Source organism: Sciurus carolinensis, chromosome 10, assembly GCF_902686445.1.
Source record: "Sciurus carolinensis chromosome 10, mSciCar1.2, whole genome shotgun sequence".
Taxonomy (NCBI): Eukaryota; Metazoa; Chordata; class Mammalia; order Rodentia; family Sciuridae; genus Sciurus; species Sciurus carolinensis.
In genome coordinates, this window is record NC_062222.1 from 6,962,028 (window position 1) to 6,974,762 (window position 12,735).

Sequence of the window (12,735 nt, forward strand, 5' to 3'; positions counted from 1 at the left end):
TTTACTGATTTTAGACTCTGGTGGATGCCAAGTTATCCCTTATCCTGGGTCTCCCACTGCCAACACTTGTGATGGTGACTGCTAGTGGCTCAGAGCCAAGTTCCTCTCGGAGCGTAGCCCCTTCTAAATCTGCTAGATATGAGAGTGCAGAGGCTTGGTCCTTGCACAAATCCAAGACAGCTCTGCAAGGCCATCCCAGCTTCATGGTTCAGCTTCTCCCTCTGCTCACTCTTGCTTCTCCCTCCACCCCTCAGCTGTTGCTCCCAAGAGTACACACCACCAAACTTTTTAAAACATTTGTTCTAATTAGATGTATATGAAAGTAGAATGCATTTTGACACATTGTATGTAAATGGAGTATAACTTCTCGTTTTTCTGGTTGCACATGATGTAGAGTTACTTACACAGGTCATGTAATCATATATGCACACAGGGTCATAATGTCCCATGCATTCTATCCTCATTCCTACCCCATGCCCCCTCCCCTCCCTTCACTCGCCTCTGTTTAGTCCAAAATGCCACTCTCCCCCACCCCCACTGTGAATTAGCATCCACGTATCAGAGGGAACATTCGACCTTTGGTTCTTTGCACCACCACACTTCCTCCTTGTGTGTCCTTCTCTCAGAGCCTGGGACCTAGGAACCCGTTCTCTAACACTCTTTAGAGAACCTCCAACTTATGTCTATGTTGAGGAGGAGATTCTGAGGTAAAAAGAATAAAATGTTACATATTCACTTCTCCTAGTGTGGTTGCTATGTGATAGGCAAGCAGGTCAGCCTGAGCCTTGCTTGGTATGTGATTGCCATGTCCTGTGTGGGATCAATTGTGATTACCATGTGTGGGATCAACTGCATATTTTTACTTAAGCATCTAGACATACAGAAATAGAATTTACACACACACACGCACAGGAGTACATAACTACTACCCTGTTAATCATGGAGACATTTATAACAAGTTAGTAAGATGCTTTTTCCCTGAAATTAGGGCAAAAACAAGATAATTTGCATAAAATAATTCTTTAGAAATCTAATGTGTTAAATTGGGTATTTAAGGCCTTCACATATGAATATTTATTTTTAATAGTTAAAAATGTCCTTTAAAACAATTAAATCTGAATCATACTGTTTTAGAAAATATTTTTAGTTGTAGATGGACACAATAAATTTATTTATTTTTATGTGCTAAGGATCACACCCAGTGTCTCACACGTTCCAAGCAAGCACTGTACCACTGAGCTACAGCCCCAACCCATCAGTCAAACTTTTATGGAACCCTAAAGTACCTTCACAAAACCCTAGTCTTCCTTTAACAAGAACTGCTGAAATTTTATTACTTCTATATCATACTTTTAAATATTTGTGTTATTTTGGCTTAATCTTTAGTAAATAAAAACTCTTCTTCCAAGTTCAATAGCTTAAACAAATTCACATGTAGTGTAAATCATAGGTTCTACTATTTAAAAAGACACCAAAGAATAAAATGAAAATATATATTAAAAATAATACCTACACCAAAGGTTTGATTCAGCAGCCAAATCCTGTCCATTCTGCATTTCAGTAGAACTTGAGTCTGTTCAGCCCCTTGATGCTCCCTGAATTCAAGGTCTCTCTCTCTCTCCCTGGTCTCATTGCCATGGTCTCCCAGCCCCCAGCTCACCCTCAATCTATTCTCATTCTCTCTCTCTCTCTCTCTCTCTCTCTCTCTCTCTCTCTCTATCTCTCTATCTCTCTATCTCTCTATCTCCCATCCCCCTCCCTCCCTCCCTCCCTCTCTCTCTCTCTCTCTCCCATCCCCCTCCCTCTCTCCCTCCCTCTCTCTCCCTCTCTCTCTCTCTCTCTCTCCCTCCCTCTCCTCCCCTCCCTCTCTCTCTCTCTCTCTCTCTCTCTCTCTCTCCCCCTCCCTCCCTCCCTCCCTCCCTCCCTCTCCCTCTTCCTCTCTCTCCCTCTCCCTCTCCCTTTCCCTCTCTTTTTTTTAAATTTCTCAGTCTATTCTCTAGTGCAGGAATGACCTTTCCAAAGGTCAAATCTGACTTTATGTACTTTTTTATACAAATCTTTGTCTTCCTGTTGGGTAATTGGTGATTTTTAACTTTTCAGTTAATATTCAGTGAATAAGGTTATGGCTTTCAAGAACTAACTTGCTTATTGTGGCTTATTATTATTAGAGCTTTATAGTTAAACATAGTAGTTGGGTTCATCCCAACAAACTCCTGTGTGCTTGTAAATCATTTAAGTTCATGATCCCCCTTTTCCCTCCTTTTCTCCCCTCTGCCATTCTCCTTTACTCTGCTAGACTGCCTTTCACCCCTCTATTAATTTGTATTTGATTGGTTCTTTATGTTGTCTTATCCTTCCCTACCCCTTTCCTTTATTTTACTCTAGCTTTCATGAGTTAGAGACCTTTGAGTTTGAGTTTAGCTAATTTCACTTAGCATGATATTCTCCATTTCCATCCATTTACTGGCAAATGCCATAATTTTATTCTTTTTAGTGTGTGAGTAGAACTCCACTATGTGTGCATGTGTGTGTGTGTGTGTGTGCGCGCGCACATGTGTGTGACAGTTTCTTACTCTATTGATGGGCATCTGGGATGATTCCATAATGTAGCTATTATGAATTGTGCCACTCTAAACATTGATATCTGTCACTGTAGTATGCTGATTTTAGATCTTTTGGGCAAATACCAAGGAGTAGGATACCTGGGTCATATAGTGATTCCATCCCTAGTTTTTTTGAAGAATCTCCATACTGCTTTCCAGAGTGGGTTTTTGGTTTGTTTGTTTGTTTATTTATTTAATTTTGGTTGTAGGTGGACATAATACCTTTATTTTATTTTTATGTGGTGCTGAGGAGTGAACCCAGGGCCTCACACATGCTAGGCAAGTGCTCTACCACTGAGCCACAACCCCAGCCATGTAGTTTATTTTTGAGTGAAAATTTATAGATTGCAAAAATGTTGATTATAACCCACCAAAGTAATCTTATTAATAGTTCTTCTAAAGAATAATTTGTCTTCTGTACTTTTCCTTCAATTCAAAGACCTCTAGATTAAAATGTGTTCTAAATTATTTTCCTTTTGAATCACTGTACCCCTTTTCATCATGATTATTTAAGATTTTATTACTTGAAAGATATCACCACTTGGTACACAGAGTGCTTTCTATGAAGAATCAGCTTGGTAGTTTACAGGCTCACAGCTGGTTCCAGCTCTTCTATGAATTCCGAATTCTGTCCTTCCTCACATAAAGGGCAGTTCATGGACTTTGTGTAAGAACTGCAGTTAATGAGCCAGCCACGCTGCAGAGAAGTGGGAGAAGAAAACATCCATGATTCCCTCCCCTCCCTGTAGGCCAGTCTCCTAATCCCTGGTCTCAGTGACAGGAGGTTTATTTAGCTCATGCTACCTAATAAACAGTTTAACAGGAACTTAACTAGCATGGGTGGCCCAGGTAGCACCCAGGCCAAGAGCTAAAATATGCCTTTTCCCTGCCTCTGTACTTAACAGCTGGAGAACAATCAACCAAAGATTTTTTTTTTTTTTTTTGTAAGTGTAGACAGCCTTTATCACAGATACCTTGGAATGGGCAACTTGAGTGTTAGAGATGTAGGTGGGAGTTGCCAGTCATATAAAGACTGCCAGTCAAGAGTCAGCAGTGAAGAAAAAATAATGTACAGGAGAGCAAAGCTTCAGTCAGCTAAGCCCTGCCACTTGACTGTGCAAGTGCATTCAAGTTAATCCAAGCTCACTGAACATGGTTTCCTCATGATTAAAGTAAAGATGGTAATATTTGATATCCTGCAGGTCATTATGAAAATTAAAATGAAGGTGCTTCAAAAATTTTTGCAGGCCATAGAGGACAGTTAGTATTTAATAGCTATTATTTTGTTGTCACTATTATTGTTTTTCTTTAGCTCTTCTTACTATTGGCAGAAATAAACAATATTTACAGATTCTGCTGACCTATCTAAGATTAAATAGGGAAGGAAAAATGGGGAAGAAAAGGAAAATGAAAATAGTAAGATAATGCAGAGCAAAAAAACGTAATGAAAAGTGACATAATACCACCAGCTGTTGCCACAGTATTATAATAGATTAATCTAGCTTGCAATTTGATAATTTTATTTCACTTTAGAATCATCAATTTTACTATCATGGCAGAAGATTAATTTAAATGCATTTAGTTTGCTGAAAGCTATTTTTATATATGGTTCACCCTGGACTGATACCTTCCTTGTTCATGGCTTGTAGCTATCTAGGCCAGACATCAACCGAGTTATTCATTACCAACCATGGAAAAAGAGCGCTTAGGCCAATTGGGGTTGTTTAGCAAAGGGATGATTAAGTTACTTGGAAATGAGTTGGTGTTTGTTTATCCTTGCACAACAGGTAGTGTTTGCCTCCATTAAGAAAATTAATAATAACCCTAGCCTGTACTTTAGTTAAGGATGAAGAGAGAATTAAATGTTTGGCCTGATTTCCTTCCCTAATTGTACTACTAATATCTTGTAGATAAAAGGTTGTAAGAAGTCTACAGAATTCAAAATGAAAAGGTACTTTTAAATTTACTTAAATTTCTTTTTTCTTTTCTTCCTGTCTTCCCTTCCCCCACCCTTTTCTTTTTGAGATTGACATCTGGTCCTGAGAACACGCTTTTCCACTATGTTGCCTTAGAAACAGTGCAAGGAATCTTCATTTCTCCTACCCATGAGGAGGTGGCACAGCTCAGTGGCTCTGTCCACTCACAGCTAATAAAGAATTTCCACCAGTGTTGTCTTTCCATTCGTGCAGTTTTCCAACAGACTTTGACGGAAGAGGTAAAATAGGTTTATAAATATAGTTTTCTGTCAATGTCATTCACAGTTCTCCAAACACACTCTAATCACTATGTCCAGCAATGCTTTCAAGTTTTTTTAACAGCCAACCTAATTTAACTGCCAAAAGGATTATACTCACTCTAGTTAATCTCAAAATGTTTTATAATACTGAGTTAAAGGTCCTTGATTACTATTTCAGGAAAACAGTGGTCCTGTGTTTTACAGCAAAGTAGAATTTAGTAGAATATCTATAGTAGAATATTTAATATCTGTGACTCAGCTATTGAGTCAATAATATCTACCGGTTGATTCCTTAATTCCATAACTATTCAACCAACAATATGAAACATAATGGATTCTAGTATAGCTGTAGACAAAATACTATTGCAGATGTTTTAGCACTTTGTTGGTTGATTACTTGCTTGCTTTTTAACCCAGGATGAAGTTTTGTTTAATATGATTTCTGCTAGGTAAGCACCAATTTAGTATACAATTAAAATATAAATTAGATTGTTTAAAATATTAATTAAATGTTGATTATTTGAAAAGGATAAGTGTACAGAAAGTTTAGTTGTGACTAGTCAAACATCATACAGCTAAAATTTATAAATGAGTCTTCCCTGTGTCTTTTAAAATGTTGATACTACTTTGCACCAGACTGGTGCTGTGGTTACAGTGGGGAACAAAACAAAGTCCCTTCCCTGAAGCCTATTTTCTGATGGAGGAGATGAAGAAATTAGGAAATAATGTGTTGGGTTTATAAGTGTCAAAAGGAATAATAAGATGTGTAAGGATGAGAGGTGGGTTACTATTTTAAAAGGCCCGACTGACAAGTAGCCTTTGAACAGAGACAGGGATGAATGCTGGGGTGGCCCCCTGGCTGTCTGGAGCCAAGTGCAAACTGCAGAGGTAGGAGGGGCTGGGGGCACCTGGAGCCTCCTGATGGGGCCAGGAAGTGGAAGGAAATGACACTGCCAAGGCAGCAGGCCAGATCATGCCTGGCCTGAGACTATGATAAGGACTTTGGGCTTTTTCTGAAACAGATGGAACATTGTTACATAGTTTTGAGTAGAGGAGGGCAGGATACCTAGTTGTTTAAAGAATCCTGGACGCCTTTGGAAATCTGGTTATAGGATAGCAAGGACAGAGGCAGGGCCAAATAGAAGACTTAAAATTCTCGAAGCAAGAAACAATCACAACTTCAGGATTCTTAATATGTTTTGGAGGGTGAACCAAAAGGATTTGTTGTTGCATTAAATAATGGTTATGAGAGAGAAGAACCAAGAATCACCTACTGTTTCAAATGAGTAATTGTTTTGCTAATGCTTTTGTAAATGGGAAATTTAGAGATTATGTAGCAGAGGAAGAGAAAATATTATTTTAAATATATGTGTTTTAGGTTTACTACAGAATCTTTTATCCACTTAATATACATTTAATAAGCTCCTACATTATGTATAAGCACTGTTCCTTTTTAAATATGTAAAAATGAATACATAGTCTCTGCCTTGGATAAAAGCTTAACATCTATCTTCTATATGGGAAAACAGACCTACAAAATGCTAATATAATATAATATAAATATGAAATAACATGAGGCTGTGAACAAAGTCTTCCCTGGAAGCAGCAAGTGACACTTTACCCGGGAAGTCTTCTTTAGGAAGTAGTATTTAAGCTAAAGTATTAAGGCAGAGTAGAAACTGCAGGCAAAGGGAAGAAAGGCATTGCATGCACTTAGGATCAGCCATCTCAAATCTTTATGTGGAAGCATTTTAAAGTAACACTATTAATATTAGCTAATATTAATAACACCCATAATTTACAGAAAAAGAAAGCACTAAATGGTGGAGATCGTTCCGATTCTACAAATTCGCCATCTTCTCTTAACCCTGTAAAAGAATATGGTGTGTTATTTGAATGCTCACCTGAAAACTGGACAGATCAGAAAAAAACACCACCAGTTATGGCTTACTGGGTAGTAGGGTAAGTAGGAAAAAGCTGTTTGAAAGTAAAATAAAACGTTGGAAAAGTGCAAGAAAAGTAGTAAAGATCAGTGTTATAAAACATAGACATAAAATTAATCTAGCCATAATGTTTCAACATATTTTAAAGTTTTATTTTATTTGCAAAATATCTCCTTTAAATCTCTCCAAAGACTTTGTCTACTTAAAATCTTTTTGTTTTTGCCTTGCAAATAAGTCAAATAATTCCACTATTTTTCTCCAATTTCTTTCCCTCCTCCCTGACTTCCTTCTCTCCTTTCCTTTCTTTTCCTCTTTTCTTCTGCTCCTTTCTTACATGCCCTCCCCACCAGCACCTATTTTTTCTACCTGGGATGTTCCACTCTTAACCTTGCACATCTGGCTCCTTGATATTCAGATCAGGACTAGCAGGTCATCTCCTCAGAGGTTCCCTGATTAAAGTAGCTAGCTGCCCAGTTATTCTCTGTATGACCCCTCTATTGTTTCTTGTTTGCTTATTATCTAAGGGACTGAATTTTGAGAGATATATTGAAAGTTAAGTTGGAGAAAAGAGTTAATGAGGAAAGGGCACAGGTAGGATTAGGGCTACTGGATACCTGCCATGTAGTACTAAGCTGTATAACAGACACTTTACATATGTTATCCAAAGCAGTGATTTCCATGTTCTGGTCTTTGGGATTCTGAATCACCTGGGTCGCTTGTTAGAATCAGATACGCTGGGCTCAACCACAGACCTCCTTAATCCATGGAAGCCAGAATCTGTTTTTAGTATATAAGCTCCTTTGTGTTTGTGATGTGTAACCACCAGGCCTGAGAACATAAGTATAAATTTAACTTTGTAATCAGAACTGTGCTATTAGAAAAACAACAGGAGCAGCCTGTGGACTGGTGTGGACTCAGGAGAGGAAGACCAGTGGATCCCTAGCTATGTCCACAGCAACAGAACAGAAAGAATCAAAGGGACTGGATTAGGATGATGCAGATCTGCATAAAGGGAAAATCTTAAGGAAATCAAACAGAACTAGCTCGCAATTTAAATTGTTCGATTTACATGTGTTAGTATTATTTAAATAGATTAAAAAGTGAACTCTTGAAGAAAACCAAAATTAATGTTAATCTCAATTCAATACTGTCTGCAAAAAGAACCATCACATACTTAATATTTTAAGAATAAACTTTAGAAAGTGGCAATAAAATGGTTAGCACTTAAATGATACCAGTGCTATATTGTAATAATAATGACTAGATTTAATATTTTGAAACTGAAGGTATGGTAATATGTACTGACAAAACAGAACTTTTACACTCTGTAACAATAAAAATAATTAACCTAAGGCATGTTATTTATTTAGAAATGAACCTGCTGTAGTCTCCCAACTGTGATTTAGATTAATGGTTTTTGAACTTACTACTAGTTCTTTCAAAAACATACAAAAAATTTTTAAAAATTGAATTTATTTTTTGTCATTTTAATTTCTGAAATTAATGTGTTCTTTTCTTCTGCAGGAGACTCTTTCTTCATCCAAAACCTCAGGAACTTTATGTCTGCTTTCATGACTCGGTCACAGAAATTGCCATTGAAATGGCTTTTAAATTATTCTTTGGATTAACTTTGTAGTTGTGTTTTTATAATTAATAGCAACATGAATGAAGTATGGAACAGTGTTAGAATTGCTGAAATGAATACACAGAAATAGTGTTTAGCTCATTTTCACTGTTCAACATTGAACATAATATTGTTGGTTATTGAGATGAAATGCTGTTGAACTTGATGCATCAAATCTTGTGTAGTACTGTGAGACACTGGAGAAGATACTTGATTGAAATATGTAGAAGGGAGTGTTAACTTATTGCATTTTGTTATATGATATTAATTTATTGACTAGTTTGAAATAGTGTTTCATGTACAGTTATAAGAGGAAATGTTCATTTGGGGACAACACCCAATTTGTTGTTTATTTTTCTCAAAACTAATATATCTGGTCAAAGAATCATGAAACTTGGAGGAGGTGACCAGGTTCTATAATTAATTAGTGCAGTGACCTCATGCAGGTTTTTGCACCTCTGAGGTCAGATGTTTCATATGTAAATGCATTGACCTATACTAAGTTTTCAAAGTCCCTCTGATGTAAAATGTGCTACTTTCCCACCACCCCCCTTGCCTTTGGTTAATACCTAAATTTGTCATGTCCAAAGTACTGATTTCTTAATACTTCGAGTGCTCTTCACTAGTTTAAGTATTTGAGTGGATACCTCACTTCAGGGGAGAGAGGAAAGATGAAAATTAAACTTAATTTTTATTTATTTAATTTTCTTTCCTCTTTTAGATGTTTGTTTTGACTCAAGATATGTTTTTTGAATTATTTGCCTATAAATAATTCATTTTTATTTTTGTTTAAGTATATTCAGGTATACACACACATTTTATATAGTTCACGAAATTTAGGACAGTTATATGTAAATCATTTTGAAAACCAAATCACGTTAAAAAAAAAAACACCGAAAAGGTTGACTGAAGAAATCCTATGGTGACTTCTTTTGTAAAATGCTCACTTTTGTCTTACAAATATGGATCATTACATATTGGGTTTTCCAGGGGGGAACAGTTAGATGAATAAGAGTGTATTTGACCTTTAATGGGAAAAGAAAACTAATTGGTTAAGAATTTTCTTTGGCATGAGAATTTGGCAGATTCATGGAAAGGAAGAATATAATAAATACTGCATTTTCCATTGACCCAATGGGTCCTTCGGCAGGCTCAGATGCCCCCAAAACTTAACAATACTGGGTTTTTTTTCTTCTGGCTTAAGTGTTGTAAGAGTTGTACCAGCCCACATAAAATCAGTCTCTGCATATCCCCTGCTTCAAACATGAGCTCTTCAGCTTGGAACTAACTGCAAAACATTGTGGGTGTACCATTTATGTCATTGATCTTAGAAAAAAATTATCTGTCAACAGTCTAAAAGATTTTCACCTGTGCATTTAAGTCATAAACCCCTGCACATTTGTCTCATTAGTTACTTGGGGGCCTTTATTTTGGCATTCAAATCAAGTTAAGAAATCTTAGTTCTTTAAATAATGTAGAAAATAGCTTGAAATGTCCTCCCCCTTAGGATCACAATACTGAGCCACATGGTAGGCTTGTGTGCTTATGTATGTATTAAGGCACTTTGTGTAAATATAGTTATTACATGTCTTAAGTTTCTGGATATGTCCCCCCCAGTATTAGCTATTTATAATACTGGTAATTATTAATAAATGGACTATCAATCACCTCAGGTTTTTGACAGACTGCACCATTACTTGATATTTTAACATAAGGAACTTTCTTGGTTCATTTAATTAAATTTTGATCTGTTGATGCTTTCCTACTATCAAGCAATCATGAGTCATCACTCAATAACTGCACACCTGTAATCTCAGCTGCTCGGGAGACTGAGACAGGAGGATCTCGAGTTCAAAGCCAGCTTCAGCAATGGCGAAATGCTAATAAGCAACTCAGTGAGACCCTGTCTCTAAATAAAATACAAAATAGGGTTGGGGATGGGGCTCAGTGGTTGATTGCCCCTGAGTTCAATTCCCAGTACCAAAAAAAAAAGGACAAAGCAGACTGACCTTTTTTTTTTTTTGATTTGTCCTTTTTAGTTATACATGATAGTAGAATGTAAATCAACATATCACTTCCCATTCTTGTGGTTGTACATGATGTAAAGTTACATATATGAACATAGGAAAGTTATGTCTGGATTCATTCTACTGTCTTTCCTGTTCCCCGCAGTCCAGTCAGGTGAGCCTCCAGTCCCCCACCACCTGCCTGTTGTGAGTCAGCACCTGCATATCAGATAGAACATTCCACCTTTGATTTGGGGATTGGCTTATTGCACTTAGCATGACAGACTGCTGATCATAATGAACGAGGAGCCATCTGCCATATTTCAGGTGCACTGTAATTGCCATGTTGTGGAGGCTTGAATTTTTTAAGAAATAAAACCAAACATTATCTTATTTTTCACTTCTAAATGAAGTAAGCATTATAGGTAAACTTTGCTGCCTATTTTTTCGACTATGTTCAGTTTCACATCTGAAGGTAGACCAATCTGATTATTTGGTATTAAAGTACCTATCATTTATTAAATAAAGGGGGACAGCGTGACAGTGCAGATACTTCAGAGGTATGCTTTCACAATATTTGTTACATTTTATTAATTTCTTGCTGATGTTCCCTTCTATGGAAGATTATTAATGTGAGAAACTGTAACTAGCATTTTTAAAAAAGACTTTTATTGCTTGCTATTTCAAAAAAATCAAGCACTGTCTTACTGCTTATTGGTTAGCCTCCCAAATTACATTTTAGAGACCGTAGCTTGCTTTCTTCCCATTGCTTTGTCTTTCTTCCCCCGTCTTTCCTTAGCTCTTATTTCTTTTTGTCCTGTCACAGAACTATACCTGGCAGAGGAATGTTTCTTGTTTGTGCCAAGGAACTATAGATGGGATACATATTGACAAGATAGTAATTTGGTAGTACCTGCTTTTTTTTATATATTTCTAATACAAATTGTAAAAGCTATGGAACAAATTTGCTGGGTGTGTCTGCTTTGACCATTATTCATTGTATTTGTTAGTTCTCTCTAAATAATGACTGGGATATATTATGTACTGTTAGCTGCTACCATTTATGATTACTCTCAAATATCCATCAGTTGAAAACCAAGGGAGTCCGCTAAGACTTACCCACTACTGTACAACATCTTGGAAAGAAGCTGAGAAAAATTACTCATCACTAAACAGTTTTAAGGACTGTTAAAACTTTATACTTTGGATATTTTAAAATGCGATATTAAGTGCTATTAATAGTTTAACCTGTACAAGGAACTGTATGAAAAAATTTAATTTTGAAGTTTTATTTCTATAATCTATACAACTATTTTTATACTATATTGATAGTTTTAAATAAAAATGATTTGGAGGTTTGTTTGCAGTTCGTTGTCTTTTCATGCATTCATCCAACAAATGTTTATGGAATTTCTACCCTCTGCCAAGAACAGTTCCAGAGGTTGAAGATATAGCAGGGAACAAAATAGCTGAAGATTCCTGCCTTTATGGACTTTGTATTCCAGTAGCAGAGGTAGTCCACTGACAAAATAGATTAAAAGGGCTGGGATGTAGCTCATTGGCAAAGCGTCCACTTTGCATTCGGAAAGCCCTGGATTTGACCTCCAGTTCCAAAAAAAGACAAAAAAAAAACAAAACAACAACAACAAAAAAACCCACCAAAATAGATAAAAATATGTACTTACTTTATTGAATGCTAAGAAAAAAATAGGGAAGCAGTAAAATGGGATATGAAATATGGCGAACAGGTGGCCAGAGAAGGGGTTGCTGAGATAACTAGACCAGAAGAGAAGAAACTTGAGCATGTGGGTTTCTAAGAAAAGTGAATAGTGTAAAGGCCCTGATAGTGTAAAGGCCCTGAAACTATACACTTTTAATAACATAAATCACATTTTTCTTCTCTAAATGTAATGCAGCAAATGAAACATTTTCAGCTCCAATCTGTTGAAGAGTTGATTTGGATCTCTAACAGTTAAAAAGCTACATTTTTAAGTAGGCACTTTCATTTCTGTCTTATATATGCGTATCTTAATATCACTAAGAAATGTGCTTTAATGTTGTCAACTATCAAGCCAAACGGGAGAGAGGAGGAGTGAAGAGCAGATTGCCTTGGGAAGCATGAGAACATTTCATTCTGTCCTCAGAGATACTTAAGTTCCCAGTGACCAGAGAAGGTTCCTCATGGAGCTTTTAGTCTTACCTGGAGTGAATTCAAGTGATCCCCCCTTTAAATTTTTATGTGTTTATTAATGCTTAAAACTCTCTGAAAGGAGATTGCAACCATTCGTGTTTTCAGATATTTGCAGATTAAAAACCTATCACT

General features: G+C 36.6%; 1 protein-coding gene across 1 annotated transcript in view; it reads left to right on the forward strand.

The window, feature by feature from the left end:
• Intu (inturned planar cell polarity protein) overlaps positions 1-10,317 on the forward strand; it is a 93,122-nt gene extending 82,805 nt beyond the window's left edge. Inside the window, exons 14-16 of the mRNA XM_047566680.1 lie at positions 4,629-4,818; positions 6,644-6,801; positions 8,307-10,317. Coding sequence (XP_047422636.1) covers positions 4,629-4,818; positions 6,644-6,801; positions 8,307-8,418 — 460 coding nt within the window. The 3' untranslated portion in view covers positions 8,419-10,317. The remainder of the gene's footprint in view (positions 1-4,628; positions 4,819-6,643; positions 6,802-8,306) is intronic.
• Positions 10,318-12,735: the final 2,418 nt, after the last annotated feature.